General features: G+C 40.5%; 1 protein-coding gene across 3 annotated transcripts in view; it reads right to left on the minus strand.

Moving 5' to 3' along the window:
- LOC124596597 (probable multidrug resistance-associated protein lethal(2)03659) overlaps positions 1-19,877 on the minus strand; it is a 261,248-nt gene that overhangs the window by 73,886 nt on the left and 167,485 nt on the right. For 2 of the 3 annotated variants that reach the window (XR_006978324.1, XM_047135793.1), the window contains exons 6-7: positions 12,289-12,366; positions 11,273-11,477 (exon numbers count right to left, since the gene is read on the minus strand). Coding sequence is in view for 2 of the 3 variants with exons in the window: in XM_047135793.1 (XP_046991749.1) it covers positions 11,273-11,477; positions 12,289-12,366 (283 nt within the window). In the remaining variant the exon portion in view is untranslated. The remainder of the gene's footprint in view (positions 1-11,272; positions 11,478-12,288; positions 12,367-19,877) is intronic. The other variant, XM_047135794.1, reaches the window with a different exon arrangement.

Raw genomic sequence — 19,877 nt, forward strand, 5'->3', positions numbered from 1 at the left:
TGACGTCAAACTGCAAAGGAATATTATCAGAGAAGGGGGAAAACATATGGCAGAAGAAAAATAAATAGTTACAGAATATAGCAATAGATGGTGCTGTAAGCACCATAATTCAATTGTGGTTGACTACAAATGACAAATGAATCTTAAAACAATGCCTAAGGTGTACATTTGATGTTAAACAACCTGTACTACTCAGTGTGCATGGGTGTACAGGTGTGATACTGTTAGTTGCGTAAGCCCACCCGCCATGGCAAGGTCATATCACATTGGATGGGAAAAAATCTGCTTTTAATTGTACTGAGGCCAAATCTGCATAAAAAGCATCACTCACATCCGTTTTCAATTGTACTGAGGCCAAAAACTGCACAAAAAGTATCAATCAAAATCAAATTGGATTATTAATTTCTGTGTGACTGGCGCAAAATATGTTCGATATGCTGTTCACAGTTTTCTGCAACAAGTTGAAATCAAGAAACAGCATGTTCCACAACTGATTGAAGTGTTTCTGGGGTCACGTGCAGAATGTGTTCTGCAATGTGTGCCTTCAATGGAGTTAAGTTTGCAAACTTAACGCTGAACACATCTTTCAGATAGCCCCAAAGCCAGAAGTCACATGGATTAAGATCAGATGATCAGGACGGCCATGTTGTAGGGAAACAGTGGCTGATAATTCTAGCATTTCCGAATGGATTTGCAATGTGCGGAGGTATGCTATCTTGCATTAAAATGATCCCATCCACACATCCATGCTGTTGGAGAGCTGGAATGACGTGGTTGCACAAAAGACACTCTTAGTGCTTACCAGTGACGGTATAGGTAACAGGACCAGAAGCACCTGTCTCTTCAAAAAAATATGACCCTATGATAAATGATGCCTTAAACCCGCACCACACAGTGACTTTTTCAGGATGAAATGGTACTAGTTTTTTTTGCATGCAGATTTTCCATTGCCCATATTCAGCAATTCTATGTATTGACATATCCTGTCAGATGGAAGCGGGCTTTGCCTGTCCGCAAAATCTTCCACAGCCAATCATTGTCTATTTCCATACAAGCAAAAAAATTCTAAAGCAAAGGTCTCTCTTGCTGGCAGGTCAACAGGAAGCAACTCGTGCACATGGGTAATTTTGAATGGATAGTGAAGAAGGATGTTTCATAGGATTTTATGCACGATACTCACATGTGTCCAATGTGCAGGCAATTCTGTGTGCACTACACATTTGCACACCACCACTCATCTCCTCCTGCAATGCTGTATCCACGGCTTCCACTGACGTTGAATCAATCCCTGTACAAGGTTGCACACCAAAAGAACCAGTCTTATTGAATTTCCGACCCACGGTAATCATCAGACCAACGCCTTTCTTCAAAACTTTCAGTGTCCGCAACTTCTGCAGAGTGACGTGTGCACAGTCATCATTCTTGTAATATAGCTTTACAAGCACAGCACGATCCTGCATTGAGACAGTCATGGCGAACGTTGCAGACGTGAAAGGAGGAAAAGCCATGTACCCAGCATGTTTATACTAACTTCAATGGGTTGTGCACATGACAGGTGTTTTCATTTATGTATTCTGACACATGCAGTGCCAACTATTTATCAATTTTCACTTTTTTTTTTCTTCTGCCATACGTTTTCCCCTTCTCCGATAACATTCAGTTGCAATTTGACATCATTCTGGCCAGTGGTGTTATTTCTACAGCATTTTGAAAGTTTATAATTAAAGTTAATCACCCTGTATACCATTCTATGCTTAATAGTATATTCAGTCACTGGGTGATCAGCCTTTCGTTTGGCAACACTTCCACGGATGCCATTTGCCATTCATTCAGGTGGATAGCTGGCCTGACTGCCTAGTGGTAAAGCATGGGACATAAAATTATGGCTGTTTTGGGAATGTGATATCGGAGTTGGCTGCAGTCCACAAAAAGTTTGCAGCTCCTTTACAAACTTTCAACTGGCTTCATATGGCGACTGAATTGCACTGATGGTGGAGCGGCAGTGCATTCTCCCGTGTTCACATGCACAGCGGAGCTCACCAGTTTGTACTAACGCCAACACTGCCTGCAAAAACTGACAGATACAAAAGGGTAAGGTAGTAACAATTGGCGTGATATGCCCAACAACACTATTCTAACACACATATTTGAGTTGTAGCTTCTCACTGGACTTTGCTTCCCCTACTTGAGTAGTGTCTGTCCTTTGTCAAAGTCTGGACAACCACACAGGAGAAAGATGGGCGATGGTCAGAGGCAGCTCAAATGTAAATGTTTGAATGCGAAACAGTGTCACATAAAAGGAAAGAATGCATGTGTACTCTGTCTGTATTATAGGAGGAAACTGTCATGTAGGAAAAGTAAGAGTGCAGGCACATAAATAGCTTAAGAACTACAATTCATATTCCTGTCATCTGTCTATGAGAAGGCACTGTTCCTCTGATTATAGATGCTTGATGATGTCAGTGTCATTTCGTGCTAGCAGCATCATAAAGGTGCGAATACTACCAAGCAAATGTTGTAACATCCATGACTATATTTTATTCAGAACAATACTCATGAATTTGAGTGAACTTTCTCATGATATTAATAAAAAAGGACTGCATCGATACCAAAATAATAATTATTATTTTCAGCAACAATTTAATTTTCTGTTAATGTCGTATCTTAGACAATACTCATGGAAAAAGATAATGAAAATCTTCATCTTTTGTTATCTATGATCATTCTAGAATAATTTTTCTTCTCGTTCGAACTGTTGTAATGATCGGATATGATTGATGTCTCTTAACACAAAGGTCTGTAAAAAACTGTATTATGTTGTTAATTAATATTTGAAAAACAGAGTTTCTGTGTTTGAAATGAATCTTCTTTGTTTAAACCTTAATTTTACTGACATTCTCATCCTATATAAATGTTACCGTAAGTTTTCTGCTCAGCTACAAAGGAGTGCAGCCATCAGCACTATTGATCTACAGCACGGTTTATTGGTAAATGCTGAATAATGAGTGATTAACATTGAGAAAGATTTAATATATATTATTTGTTGGTAGTAAAACAGGGCCTGAAGCAGAATCAATAATTGATTGTCTTATGTTAGCTGCCATTTCAGTGAAATATTGCAAAGGCAGTTTTAAATTTATTTTCTATACGGACATAAATGCTGTTGGTCATAATTGCAATAATAACTGTGTATTGATGGACCAGAATCCACTTTGAGGAAATAAATTTGACTTAGATTGTAAATAATCTTTAAATATAGTGCAAATAGCATCTTACGTAATATAAATTATTTTCTACTGATTTATGAAGCCTGGTTATTTCATAACAACTTTTATGAAATATTTTGACAAGAAAAATACAATACTGTTGCGCGCACTTTGTGTGCGTGTGTGTGTGTGTGTGTGTGTGTGTGTGTGTGGTATTGTGTGACAAAAACTGTTCACTTTGCTTAAAGAAAAGTGCTGCCACCTCGAATAACAGTAGCGTAAAATTCAATAATGGTCTGCAACTTAGTGCCATTTAAACTGCTTGACAGACAACATTGCTACATGTTCCCAGGTGGAGATTTCTTTAACAAAATAACTATTAGCCGGGAAAAGCATTGTTTAAACAAAAACCTCATGTTACATTGTAATAAGTAACTAGTTTTATTGTAATCTTGCTGAAATTGTGCAACACACAATCAAACCACAATACTTCACACGTCACAATGTCTCACATGGTGTGTGTGTTAATATTGCACACCTGTCACCTACACAGCTCATTCCTGCTCAACAGCTGAATTTCTTTGTGGTACTTTTCTATGGTATTGTAGGATCTGCAAGGACAATGAGTGGGTGCTGAAGCAAATATGTTATTTCATGAGGCTTTCAATTCTTGCCAATATCTGACAGTGGATAATATATCAGGAGCTAATAAAATCTGTATCATTATAAATTATACTGAAACCATTGTACAGCAGTTGCCATGACTAATAAGATACAGAATTTGTTTTAGTTTCAGCTTTTTTAGAATGCTCATACGTGATTTATTTACTACAATCATACATTAACTTTTTTGCATGCAATATTTTTTTCAGTTAATACTGTTCATTTAAGTAATGTTTTTCAGTAATGTTCATTTTTATTACAATTACACGTGGAATTACAAAATTTACTAAATATGTGTAAACAAAACTGCAGAAAAATAGTTTTACAAGAGGGGGATGGAGCGTGCCACTTGGCAGTTCTGTGGAAAGTGCAGGATCACCCTGGAACTGTTCTGGCACCAGTTCTGCAGGTTCTCACAGTCTTTCCAGGGACTGCCAGATGTAGTGTATAGAATTAGCAATACTCTAACTCTCAGAACAGCTGTTTGTTTGCAACATTGTTCCTAGATAAAGATCTGGTCTGAAATAAGTGAAGGATCTAAACTAGAGACTTCATGAATTTTGTGAGAGGCTCAACCAACTGAAGTTTGGAGATTTTCAGAGTTTTTTTGGATTGCTCAAACACACCACGCACTTTAGAAGCAGCTACTCAGGTGGCATGGGAAGAGTGAGAAACTTTTGACAAAGGAAAACATCAATGTCTTTAGATGAAAATACACCTCAAATTATTAATTTGATTGGACAACACATACAGAACATGGACCAAAATCCGGGAATGAATAATAGCAATATTATGAAAAGGATAGATTGCTATTTACAATATACAAGAGACCATTGTCTTGCAGATAGGCACACCAAAAATATTTCTACTCATTTGAGATTTTTGCCAAATATTTCTGTGAACTTTCTGCTGTCACCTTAAAGATTGTAACTTGTTGAAAATTTAACTATGGTACTTTCGACTTTCTATTTCATAACATGCACGGAATGAACACCAAACATATGCGAGACTACTCAGGAGGTAGAGTGTTTGCAGCACAAAGAAATGGCAATAAGTCAAGTGAGGTCCAAACTGAATGACTGAATGCATTTGAATAATGATAACTGGCACCAGTGGATTTAGTAATAGCCATCCAAATTTGGTAGGTTAAATATACCATGGTCAAATGGTGGTGGTAGATCAGCTGTTATTTGCCCCATATCAACTGGAAAAGTTGTTGCAAACTGTCTCTATTACAGTTTATAGAATCTTAATGGTAATTGGTGCATCCATAAGAATGCTGCGCATGTAGCCCACCCTAATTTAGACAACAGAATTCTAAAAAAACATTATATTTGGAATTTCTTGTTCTATTTGAAGACAATGTATTCAAACCTTTATCATCATCTCTCAAATTAGCCTACATTGAAACTGAAGTCAATAAATAGAAAATCAAAAAATTACATTCGGCATTTAAAAACATATGATCCTACTACCAAAGAATGGATATACAATTAATAGACTCGGAGAAAACGAGACACCAGACACTGACTGAATCCTTATTAGATTTTATTTCAAAAATGCACTGAGATAAACTCTCTTCTAGCACACATTTATAAAGAATCTCTCGACTAAAGTTAATAACCTTACATGACTGGAAAGGGGAATCTCTCAATTGTTTATTAAAAGGGTAAAATAATAGCCATACAGTCTCAGTATCATAGAACATACTCCAATCCAGTGTTTGTCAAACTGACCAACAAGACACATGTGGCCCGAATCTGGCTTTTATGTGGCCACAGTTCCTGCCATAATTTATAATAATATGAATCTAGCAACTAACGGCGAAATCCAAACCATCGACCAACTTTGAGAGTTTCTTACGAGTGTAGTTTTCCTGCGCAGTGACAAACAAAAATAACTACAGGGACATTAATATTTTAAGGTGCGTGTAATTTTAATTGACATTGGTGTATGTTCATCTTCAAATGCAGTACATATTTGTAGCAAATAATACGAGATTAAACTGTGACTGTTGCAATACAACACTATGGGTAGAAGAAAAATGACATTCAAAACACTCAGTAACATTTATGATGGTGTCTCATATTGCATCATGCAAGTACGGTAGTTGTTATCGATCAGTTAACCGTCCACTCACACAGACAATACAACAAGCCTTCATTAAGGACATTACGGTGTCACAACCTTGAGGTCACTGAGGAGGACAGCAATCTAGAGAATTGTTGACACAAACCATTCCAAATGGTTCAGACTTTTGGGGATCAGTACTTGCTGGGACTGGCAGCCAATTTATCACACCCTTACTAAGTCTGTCGGGGCTCATATGGACTAGTTGCCACCCAACAATGTCAGTATTGGCTCTTAAGCAAAACAGTTTGATGATAACTGCTCTAATCTCAGACAGAGTACTTATATCCTTAGGTACAATCTTACAGAATATCTCCACAAATTTGGGACTGTCTAGCAGCATTTTTGTCTGACAGAACCCTATATGATAAACTATTAAGAAAATGATTGACTGATATAAGAGGTACAATGAGTGTGAGCCACTGAACCATTTTGTTGCATCCTAAGACTGCAACTATTCTTGGAATACAAAAATAGTTTTCGAGACAAGAGTATTGAAATTGTTTGTTGATATTACGGTCATCCACAGCAAATCATTCTTGTTGGATAATCCTAAGAAAATTCAGACTAACTGAGATGATGCGTCTGCTCAGAGAACTGGATGGAATCTCTCTAAATTTATGTGAATTCAAGGTAATAGGCACAGCAAATGGGAAGAAAATGATGCTATCTGATTACAGTGTTCAGTCACATTAATGTGACCACCTGTCAGAAGCCTGAATAAGCATATTTTGCTGTGAATACTGCTGCAAGACATGTAGGAATAGAGTCAATGAGGTTCTAGAAGGTACCGCCAGCGATGTGGAGCCATGCTAACTCCAGTGCCATGGCCAGCTACACCGAGTTTCTAGGTTGAGCATCCATGGCGTGAACAGCCTGAGTGAGGTGGTTCCACAGAGTCTTGATTGGGTTTTAATACAGGGAGTTTTGTGGCCAGACGAGTATGGTAAATTCATCTTTGTGGTCTTCAAACCATGCGCATACTCATCAAGCTGTGTGACACTCCTGCTGGTAGATGCCATTGTGGTGAGGAAAATCAGACGGCAGGTAGGGGTGAATATGGTCACCGAGGCTGGATGCATACTTGTGTTGACCCATTGTGCCTTCCATAATGATGACATCAATCAGGGAATGCTGTGAAAACATTCCCCTGACTGTAATGTGCCTTTCTCCAGGTGGACAAAAGCAGTAATGTTCACTTAACAGTCTTTGAGGAGAGACTTTAGAGCCTCCAGGATGATCTGGCCAGTCAGTTGCTCAACAGTTGCATATCTATTCATCCATATAGGTTTCTGCAGCTGTCAATCACCCCGTCATCTATGGCCCCTGGGGCATCAGAGTTGCCTCAGCACCGGGTTTGGAATGTGCCATTTTGCCATGCACAGTGTACTTTAACCACAGTGGCACATGTCAGTTCACAAACTTTGCCATTTTGGATGTGCTTCTATCTTTGGCCTGAAAGACAATGGTCAAGCCCTTTTATACATAAGATAAATGGTTCTGTTTCTGCATTACGACAACAACTGCATTGTTTTCTGCATACCCTGACACACTTTATGTAACCTCCACTGCTAGTTTCTGCCATCTGCTGTCTATGAATGTTTATTGCACAGTGCCATCTAGCACAGGCAGGGGTCACATTAATGTGACTGGACTGTGTATGAAGTTCTGAATTTAGCTTCTGGAACATGATTTGTTCAAAGAGTTCTACAAGAAAACTGTGCAGCTGTCAAGAAAAATGCTTGCCAAAGAAATTGGTATAGGCATGTGTATTCAGTTACAGATAGAGGTAAACAGGCAGAATACAAGGCAACAAGTGTCTGGTGCAGTTGTCTAATTGATTACTGCTGCTACAATGGCAGATTATCAAGATCCGAGTTTGAACCTGGTGTTGCAATCAGCACACTAGTGATTGGACACAGCATCTCTGAGGTAGCAATGAAGAAGTGATTTTCCCGTACAGCTATTTCAAGCGAGTACCATGACTGTCAACCAATATGGCATTCCAGAGCTGAAGGCCCACTTGTGTACCCGTGCTGACTGCACAACACAAAGCTTTATGCCTTGCCTGGGACGGTCAACACTGGCATTGGACTGTTACTGACTGGAAACATGTTGCCTGGTCGGACGAGTCTTGTTTCAAATTGTATCGAGCGGATGGACGTGTACAGATATGGTTAGTTGGTTTAAAAGAGAGGGAAAGGGACCAAACTATGAGGTCTTTGGTCCCTTGTTCCTAATAAAACAATACCACAAGTGTGAGAACAAAATAGATTAGACATAACACAAAACAGAGAAAAAGGAAAGACCACAAGAATGAAGGAAAGGCAACAAACACTAAAAGGAATAACAGAGAGATGCAAGAAACAGTTACAAGAGAGTAAAACAAGGAAGCAGATTACAGTGGCTGACCGACCATGAAACTAAAAAGGAAAAGCCAGCCACCCTGCAACACATTAAAACCTTCACCCTAAAAGCACTAGGGTGGAGGAATGACAAAGGACAGGTGCCAAAACTCAGACTGAATGATAAAACCCACCCTCATGGAAAAACATAAAACCAAATCAGCCAATGAGGCGTTGTCTGCTAAAATCAATGATAACGAGTCCGACATCCGAAGATGAAGTTGCAGGGCAGCCAAAGAAGGACAAACGAGAAGAATATGGGCCACTGTCAACTGGGCACCACACCAACACTGAGGTGGGTCTTCACGATGCAGGAGGTAGTGGTGGGTTGCCCATGCATGGCCATTGCAGAGCCTGCAGAGAACCACAGAGTCCCTGCAAGGCGCCCTCATCGAGGACTTCCACACATTCGTGGTCCCCTTAATGGCTCGCAGTATGTTGTGCGTACTGAGATTGTGCCATTCCATCTCCCAAAGCTGAAAAACCTTGCGGCGTAATAACAAACGCAGATCAGTTTCAGGAATGCCCGTCTCCAGAAGTGATTTCCATACCCAAAATTTATCAGATTTCTTTTAGTACCCACGTGGATGACCTCACACTTTTCTTTGTTTAGTGAAAATTGCCACTTTTTGCACCATACAGAAATTCTCTCTAGATCATTTTGTAATTGGAATTGATCGTCTGACGATTTTACTAGATGATAAATTACAGCACCCTCTGCAAACAATCTAAGGGGGCTGCTGAAATTATCACCTACATTATGTATGTAAATCAAGAACAGCAGAGGGCCTATGACACTACCTTGCGGAATACCAGATATCATTTCTGTTCCACTCGATGATTTACCGTCTATCACTACAACCTGTGACCTCTCTGAGATGAAATCACGAATCCAATCACACAACTGAGATGATACTCCAGTGCACACAATTTGATTAACAGTCGCCTATGAGGAACGGTCTCAAAAGCCTTCTGGAAACATGGTATCGATCTGAGATCCCTTGTCCTGTAGCACTCATTACTTCATGAGAATAAAGAGCTAACTGTGTTGCGCAAGAATGATAGTTTCTGAAGCCTTGTTGGTTATGTATCAATAAGTCATTTTCTTGAAGGTGATGCAGAACGTTAGAGTACAGTATATGCTCCAAAATCCTATTGCAAATTCAGGTCAGTGGTGTGGGTCTGCAATTCAATGGGTTACGCCTATTTCCTTTCTTGAATATTTGTGTGACCTGTGCTACTTTCCAGTCTTTAGGAACAGACCTTTCGTCAAGTGAATGGTTTTATATGATTAGTAAGTCTGCTTTAGTGGCACCATCATCGGTAACATTTCTATCGCTATCACGCAGTGACAGTATTGACCTTTCCCCCCCCCCCCCCCCCCCCCCCCCCCACTGGTGTACTTTACATATGACCAGAATCTCTTCAGGTCTTCTACCATATTTTGAGACACTGTTTCATTGTGGAAACTATTAAAAGCATCTCGCTTTGACGTCTGCACTAAATTTTGAGCTATTAAAAGCGTCTCGCATTGATGAACGCACTAAATTTCGAGCTTCCACGACACTTAGCCAGTCCTGGGGATTTCGCGTTCTTCTGTATTTGGCATGCTTTCTTTCGTTGCTTCTGCAACAGTGTTCTGACGTGTTGTGTGTACCATGGTGGATCAGTCCCGTCTCTTATTAACTTATGCAGTATGAATCTATCTATTGCTGTCGATACTGTATCTTTGAATTTGAGCCATATCTCGTCTACATTTACATAATTAGCTTGGAAAGAATGGAGACTCACTCTTAAGAAGGCATCAAGAGAATTTTTATCTGCTGTTTTAAATAGATATATTTTGAGTTTATTTTTAGTGGTTTTGGTTGATATGGTTTTGAGCCTCACTACAATTACCTTGTGTTAACTAAACCCTGTATCAATCATGACACTCTATTAGATCAGGCTTATTCATGGCTAAGAAGTCAAGCTTGTTTTCGCAACCATTTACAATTTGCATGGGCTCGTAAGCTAATTGTTCAAAGTAATTCTCAGAGGAAGCATTCAATACAATTTCAGAAGATTTTTTCTGTCTACCATCAGCTTTGAACATTTATTTTAGCCAACAAATCGAGGGTAGATTGAAGTCTCCACCAATTATAACTGTACGAGTGGGGTACTTATTTGTAATGAGATTCAAGTTTCTTTGAACCGTTCAGCTATTATATGATCTGAGTCGGGGGTCGGTAGAATAATAAAGCAGTACCCACAAGACAACTGTTGCCCAATGTTTAATCTGAAAGAAGTCTTTACAATGAAAGGCGGCTACTACAGACTGTTCAGTGGTTAACGATCTGGATATTGAACTCGATAAAAGGCCTATTAAATATGTTCTTTTCATTTTTATATCCTGCGTGGTACGAGTGCTTTCATCAGCAACAGGAGCATAACTCTGCATATGAAATTTGAGCAGGAAGAGATAAAAACACAATAAAATGAAATATACATACTTACACAAGGAGAATTTAACTGCCATATCCAGCGTTGGTTTAAGCCCCAAGCGACATAAGCTGCTGCTTGGGGCAGTGAGCTGAGAGGGGAATCAGAGACACCATGGTTAAGATTTCAATGCAGGACATATCATATTTAGTAGTGGCTATTTGGAATGGCATGCTGAGAGGAGCACCCAAGTGAAATATCTGTCTACTGTGTGTATCACACTTAGCAGTGAAAACAAAACTGACAAGGGTGAGTGGGAACAGAAAAATGGGGAGGGGAGGGGAGGGGGGGCAGTGGCAAATCTAAAGTCACTTGTGTGGAGAAATGTACTCAAACCGGACCAGGCTAAATCATTAAGAAACATCTGGAACTTCATATTTTACTTACCTTCCTGTATATAAGTGAACAGCATGCTACCCTTATTTTCATGCCCATATGGAGAATAGCCATCATATATGGATGAATAACAAATATGTTGAATGCTGAACATAAAATAACAGCAGCTGCATATCCATATGCCTCTTCTTCGGAAATGTCACTTCCAGGATTGAAAAAACGTATCAGTCGACCTAAGAACAAAGGTTGTGTAAGCCTGTGAAAAGAAGATGTAAATATTTTAAATCTTACATTTTCCTCGCTGTGAAGTTGGCTCAAAGAGTCACTGGATTTCAATAATATGACTCATACCAAGAGATTTGGAAATAAGAACAACTAACTTTCCCAGAGAAAACATTAAGTAATTCAGTTTTGCAAAATTAAGAGAGATTCATTTCCAGAAGCTGGAAAGTGGAAAAAGTGATGTACTTGCAGTATTAAAAGTCTATCAATGAAAAATATTTTGCCAGTTACTATGAATCAAATTATATAAAAATGATATTGGCTTCAATATATATGCACCAATGGGAAAGTGCTGACCAAAGCAGATTACTTCTTCAATATTCGCTGCACTGTACTTCTGAAGTCAGTTGTATTTCAGTTAGACAGCCCATACAGGTAAAACATTTCTCACTATCGCACTATAAGGTTACACATACATAAAGAATCTGAACACATTAATATTCATGCTGCCCAGATCCAACCAAGTTACAAAAACTTAAGGAGAACATAACAAAAGGGTATTTTTGAAGCATAATACTTTCATTTCCAACGTGTACTCTGGAAAAAAAAGGAAAGGTCAACAACATAAAATTTAGTTACATTCTTCACTAGGGGTTTAAAGTTAAGCTCTAGAAACAGCCATCATGCAATTAAACTGGCTACATCTGAGTAAATTAGTACCTGTGAGGTTCAAAAATTTCTCAGTACTACATTCTTCTTTTCATTGTCATGTACATGATTTGATTTATTAGAATTCTCTCAAAGAGTGTCAATGTACAAACCAAACAAACATCAATACTATTTACTTTTCCTGCAGAATTTCCTTCTGGCTGTGTGAAGTGAAGTATCTTATCAGATAACCCAGGAAGACAGGTTGTTGGAGTCTGCACAGGAAACAGGATTGAGGTTGAAAACGCAGCACCAATTGATACTAAAATTAACACAAATTACACACACACACACACACACACACACACACACACACACACACACACGTGTGTGTGTGTGTGTGTGTGTGTGTGTGTGTGTGTGTGTGTGTGTGTGTGTGTGTGTGTGTGTGTGTGTGTGTGTGTGTGTGTGTGTGTGTACGCGCACATGCACACTGTTACAATATTTGTTACTAATCCTCCTTTAAACATTATGTTGCAACAGAAGTAACTGCTGTATTTCTTTCCAAAATTATACAGCATAACTGTTGTTAGCTCTGGGTTGTTATTTATCATTTCTGTAATCGTTCCTTAGCACTCTTCATGCAATTTTGTAAACAGTGAGCCTGTATCTATAGTACTCTAAAAGCATGGCAGATTACATATGTAGTGTACCTTAATTATCAATCCCCCTCTCCCCCCACACCCCCATTGCTGCTCCATCTCTGGATGGTGTTTACAAATAAATATTATCAGTTTGCCGTACAAGTATGGCTGCAATTCTTTTGTTGTGTATCTCACTCCACACTGATCGAACTCACAATGAATTGTGGAAATTTCTTCCACCTGTATCTACATATAAACTCCACAGGGTACAGTATGGTGCATGGAGGATGGTACCTGGCAGCACTGTTAGTCATTTCCTTTCCTTTTCCATTCTCACATAGAGCTGTTTGTATGCCTTCATATAGGCTCTAATTTCTTGTATCTGATCTTCGTGGTCCTTACGCGAACTGTGTGTTGGTAGCAGTCGAATCTTTCTGCAGTCAGCTTCAAATGCCATTTCTCTACAACATCTCCACAGTGTTCCTTGGGCAAATCATCATCTTCCCTTCAGGAATTCTCATTTGAGTTCCCAAAACACCTCCATAATACTTGCTTGCTGATCAAACCTATCAGTGACAAATCTAGCAGCCCGCCTCTGAACTGCTTCACTGTCTTCCCTTAATCCCAGCTGGTGATAACCGCAAACACTCAAGCAATACTCAAGAATGAGTAGTACTAGCATTCTAAACATGATCTCCTTTACGGATAACTCACACCTTCCTAAAATTCTCCCAATGAACCAAAGTTTACCATTTGCCTTCCCTGCCTATGCCTTACATGCTCATTTCATTTCATAGATCTTTGCCATGTTACATGTATATATTTAATTGATCAGACTGTGTCAACAGCACATTACTAACACTTTTAGGTGTCACTGATCACACCGACTAGAAATTTCGTCTGTCATCTTGTATCCTACACAGTCACTCAACTTCAACATTTTCCCACACACCACAGCATCAGCAGCAAATAACCATAAACTGCTGACCGCCCTGTCTGTCAGATTTATGTAAATAGAAAAAAAAAATAATAGCAGTCCTATCACACTTCCCTGGGGAACTCCTGACAATATCCTTGTGTATGTTTACTGATCACTGTCAACACTGAGTTCTATTACTTAAGAAGTCTTCAAGCCAATCACATTTCTGGAAACTTACTCCGTACACTCATACCTTCATTAACAGTCTCCAGTGGGACACTGTCTCACACTTTTCAGAAATTAGGAATACAGATTCTTCCTGTTGGCCTTCATCTATGGTTTGCAGAATATCAAGTAAGAAAAGGGCAAGCTGTGTTTCAAACGAGTGATGCCGATTCGTGGACAAAAGATTGTACACCTGAGGAAATTATTATATTCAAACTGAGATGATGTTCAATAATTCTGCAGCAAACCTACGTTAAGGATAATGACCTGTAATTTTGCAAGTATGTTCTTTTACCCTTTTTATACACAGGAGTTACCTACACTTTTTTCCAAGTCCTTCTGACACTGAGCTGGGTGATTCACAATTAATGCAACGCATTTAAGAACCCAATGCCATAGAGTACTCTTTAAAAAACTAAATTGGGATGCCACCTGGAGTTAGTGACTGATTTGTTCTTAACTTTTTCAGTTGCTTCTCTATGACAGAGATGCCTATTACAGTGTTGTCCACACAGGTATATGTGCAATGGTGGAACAATAGTATGTTTTTGTGATCTTCCTGTGTGAACAATTTCTTAACTGTGAAGTCTGAAACTTTGGTTTTCCTCTTGCTATGTTTTATTGGTGCAGAGATTGCTCAATTGGTAACTGGACAAAAGCCTTTGACCCACTCAGTGATTTTACTTAGAATTTTCTCTGATTCCATAAAAGTTTCTAGGTGATGGCTCCACACCAAAAAATGTCAAATTAGAGGAGTGACCTGCACAACCTTCTATAATTCAGATACATCTTTTAGAAGAATCTGCCTTCCCTATGATGCACTTAGTGTGATTCTTCCACCTAAAATTCCTGCAAAGATATATTTGTAAGTGGTTAACGATTTTTACACATAATTTACAGCATAGCCAAAAGATATACAATCTTTTCATCCATTGACAGACTTATAGGGTGGTTCACAAATGATGCAGGCACTGTGTCTGGCACTGCACTAGAAACATACCTCCAAAGGTAGGTCCTTATTACAACATGATGATCCAGCCTGTTGCTCTTTCAGTATTGTTAGTTCATGAAGGACAATTCAATAGTATATGCCCCCAACCTGTCTATGAAAACATTATGGGGTGTTTTCATTGATAGTATAGTCCTTATCACATAAGCCTGAAATGCAATAAGGCACAATTTGCTTGACTTCTGTCCAAAAATAACTTTGTTGGACTTCTGCTTAAGGCTGCTCGTAACTCTTAGTGTCTTTTTGATTAAAGCTAATATTCCACCTGAGCAATGAGTCATGCAGTGATTGGTACCTGCCAATGGGGTATATACTCCCTAAAATCACCCGAGACATCAATTACATACAACATGAAACGCTCTACATCACAGTATACACTGATGGAAAAGGAAAGTGCTACACCATGAATACTTTGGCCAAACAGTAATAAACATACAATTTACATGCCTGTGAGATATGCTGAGTAAATTGTCACCCTTATGCAACCTTATTTGCAATACAGCAAGAAGCTGTTTTTACAGATGACGACTGATATGAGTACACAGTGTCTACTGAGTGTGAGTTATGTTACTGTAACTTTTGAAACTTTTCAAATACGGATCCAACACACTATGGACAGAGGATGTACATGTGGAGCTTATTGCCATCTTCCAGACTTTGAGAGAGTTGTTTAACTATCAGCATAAGGGACACATGAGTGTTATACAGACAGATCACAGAGAGAGTTGGCTGCAGTGCAATGACTGAAAAATGAGTGGTAATGAGATAGATCCAGGACAACAGTGGGCCAAGAAGAGTAGGCATGAGTTCTTCCAATAAAACTCACCACATGAGGATTGGAGGATACTCCAACTGACTCTGCCTTATAGACAGATGGCAACACCTGAAATCCAAGCAGACCTCATAGAGAGGGTACCACCATGAACTGTCAATAACAGATTATTGGAAGCCAATTTGAGATCTAGAGTTGCCATGTACTGTTCTACTGCTGGCACCAAACCACAAACACTAAAGACTTGCATAGGGTAGAACCAGAGTCAGCTGGGACTGAGTAGCATTTTGTAGGGTTCAGGAATAAGTGTAACTTCTGCCTGGGCTAGTCATATTGACACAGATGTCTCCACAGAGGATCTGATGAAAGGTAACAGGAAGCAGCGAATCTTGAGACCTACAGCTCTCTAATTCCTGGAGTCACAACGTGGGGTGCAGTAACATACAACAGGACTGATCTGGTAATTGCTGAAAGGAGTCTGAATACTTGCCAGTATTTAGTAGGAAGTAAACCTGGTTTTCATATCCTTCATGATCAGGGTAGTAAATGTTGTATTAAAACAATGCAAGATTCCATACTATAGTTTACACCACAAACGCCTCTGAGAATGTACAGAACCCTTCACTGGCCTGGTCAGTCCCCCGATTTGTCACCAATGTAGTATTTAACAGTGGTCTAGGGTCAAGGAGAAGTTGTAAAGAGAGAAAGTGTACGAGGGTACTGAAGGGGTGATCCAAAATGTTAAGGTACAAGAAAATCCAATGATCGTGTGTGTGTGTGTGTGTGGGGGGGGGGGGGGGGGGGGGGGGGGGGGGGGGGGTTGGAACAGGGTTGTGGGAAAACAATAGAAAAAATGGTTACAAGTAAAAATGGGTTTGATGGTACGAATGAGTGAAGAGAAAATAGACTGAGTTCTGCAATAAGGAATACTCCATTCAAAAATCACAAGAGGATGAGATATACATAGAAAAGATCTGGAGACAAAGGAAGACTCCAGCTGGATTACATTATGGTCAAACAGAGATTTCAAAATCAGACAGTGGATTGTAATGTGTGCCCAGAATCAGATAGACTTACACCACAATTCAGTAGTGATGAAGAGTAGACTGAAGTTTGAGAAAATCAACTGGAAGAATCAGTTTGGAAGGAAATGGAGTATGTAAGTACTGAGGAGTGATGTGACAAACACTCCTGGAAATTGAAATAAGAACACCCTGAATTCATTGTCCCAGGAAGGGGAAACTTTATTGACACATTCCTGGGGTCAGATACATCACATGATCACACTGACAGAACCACAGGCACATAGACACAGGCAACAGAGCATGCACAATGTCGGCACTAGTACAGTGTATATCCACCTTTTGCAGCAATGCAGGCTGCTATTCTCCCATGGAGACGATCGTAGAGATGCTGGATGTAGTCCTGTGGAACGGCTTGCCATGCCATTTCCACCTGGCGCCTCAGTTGGACCAGCGTTCGTGCTGGACGTGCAGACCGCGTGAGACGACGCTTCATCCAGTCCCAAACATGCTCAATGGGGGACAGATCCGGAGATCTTGCTGGCCAGGGTAGTTGACTTACACCTTCTAGAGCACGGTGGGTGGCACGGGATACATGCGGACGTGCATTGTCCTGTTGGAACAGCAAGTTCCCTTGTCGGTCTAGGAATGGTGGAACGATGGGTTCGATGACGGTTTGGGTGTACCGTGCACTATTCAGTGTCCCCTCGACGATCACGAGTGGTGTACGGCCAGTGTAGGAGATCGCTCCCCACACCATGATGCCGGGTGTTGGCCCTGTGTGCCTCGGTCGTATGCAGTCCTGATTGTGGCGCTCACCTGCACGGCGGCAAACACGCATACAACCATCATTGGAACCAAGGCAGAAGCGACTCTCATCGCTGAAGACGACACGTCTACATTCGTCCCTCCATTCACGCCTGTCGCGACACCACTGGAGGCGGGCTGCACGATGTTGGGGCGTGAGCGGAAGACGGCCTAATGGTGTGCGGGACCGTAGCCCAGCTTCATGGAGACGGTTGCGAATGGTCCTCGCCGATACCCCAGGAGCAACAGTGTCCCTAATTTGCTGGGAAGTGGCGGTGCGGTCCCCTACGGCACTGCGTAGGATCCTACGGTCTTGGCGTGCATCCGTGCGTCGCTGCGGTCCGGTCCCAGGTCGACGGGCACGTGCACCTTCCGCCGACCACTGGCGACAACATCGATGTACTGTGGAGACCTCACGCCCCACGTGTTGAGCAATTCGGCGGTACGTCCACCCGGCGTCCCGCATGCCCACTATACGCCCTCGCTCAAAGTCCGTCAACTGCACATACGGTTCAGGTCCACGATGTCGTGGCATGCTACCAGTGTTAAAGACTGCGATGGAGCTCCGTATGCCACGGCAAACTGGCTGACACCGACGGCGGCGGTGCACAAATGCTGCGCAGCTAGCGCCATTCGACGGTCAACACCGCGGTTCCTGGTGTGTCCACTGTGCCGTGCGTGTGATCATTGCTTGTACAGCCCTCTCGCAGTGTCCAGAGCAAGTATGGTGGGTCTGACACACCGGTGTCAATGTGTTCTTTTTTCCATTTCCAGGAGTGTATTTGAAGTTTGCTAAGTCTAAATGGCTGCAAGAAAAATGTGAAAAATATCAAAAAAAGAAATTATTGGATGGACTGATTCGGCATATATAAAAGTCAAAACAACCTTCAGTGAAATTGAAAGCAAATTGGTAATACTAACAGTGCAATGGGAATCCACTATTAAACACAAAAGGGAGAATGGATAGGTGGAAAAGGTACATGAAAGGCCTCTATGAGGGTGAGAATTTGTCACACAATTTGATAGAAGAAGAAACTGGAGTGGATATGGAAGATATCAGAGACAGAATCTGGAAGATCTGAGATCCAATTGGGTAGAAGCTATAGATGACATACCATCATAATTCCTAAAATCAGTGGGGCAAGTGGCAACCTATCAACTGTTCAAGTTGGTGTGCAGAATATTCAAGACAAGTGATGTACAATCATCCTTTCGGAAAAATATCAACCACACAATTTGGAAGATACAAAGGGCTGGTAAGTGTGAGAACTGTCTCACAATCAGCTTAACAGCTCATGCATCCAAGCTGTTGATGAGAGTAATACACAAAAAAATGGAAAGGAAAATTTCGGATTTGTAAGGAGATGGTCAGTAGGCTTTAGGACAGGTATAGGCCCACAGAGGCACTTAGGACATTGCACACAGGATCTATCAAAGCCAGAAAAACATTTGACAAAGTAATATTGTTCAAGATGTTCGAAATTCTGAGAAAAAAAGGAGTAAGCTATAGGGAAAGACAGGTAATACACAGTATGTACAAGAACCGAGAGGGAACAATGCAACTAAATGACCAAGAACGAAGTGCTCAGATTAAAAGGGTTAAAGATGGGATGCAGTCTTGCATCTCTACTGTTCAGTGTATACCATGAAGAAACAATAACAGAAATAAAAGAAATGTTCAAGAGTAGGAATAAAATTGAGACTGAAAAGATACCAATGATAGAATTCACTGACGATCTTGCTATACTGCAAGTTAAGAATATCTGCATAATTCTTTGAATCAAATGAATAGCCTGAGCACAGAATATTGACTGTGAGTAAAATGGAAAGAGACTGAGGTAATGAGATGCAACAAAATGAGAACAGCGAGAAACTTATCAAAACTGGTGATCATAATGTAGACATAGTTAAAGAATTCTGCTACCCTAAACCATGATGGATGGGGCATGAAGGACATAAAATGCAGAGTAGCACTGGCAAAAACGGGCATTCCTAGCCAAGAGAAGTTTACTGTTAGCAAACGAAGTATGTACATTTGGAGCACAACATTGTATGGTAGTGAAACATGGACCATGGGAAAGACAGCACAGAAGAGAATTGAAGCTTTTGCAGGTGGTGCTACAGATGAATGTTGAAAATTAGGTGGACTTGTAAGGTAAAGAAAGAGGAGGTTCTCCGCAGAATGGTGAGGAAAGGAATGTATGGAAAACACTGACAAAAAGTAGGGACATGATGCAGTAAGGGAACGCAGAGTCTGGAATACATTCAGCAAATAACTGAGTACTTAGGATGCAAGTGCTACTCTGAGGTGAAGAGGATGTTGTAGGAGAATAATTTGTGGTGGCTAGCAACCTTCAAGAACTTATGCAGCATGTATTTCAGATGTGG

This window comes from Schistocerca americana, chromosome 2 (genome assembly GCF_021461395.2).
Source record: "Schistocerca americana isolate TAMUIC-IGC-003095 chromosome 2, iqSchAmer2.1, whole genome shotgun sequence".
NCBI lineage: Eukaryota > Metazoa > Arthropoda > Insecta > Orthoptera > Acrididae > Schistocerca > Schistocerca americana.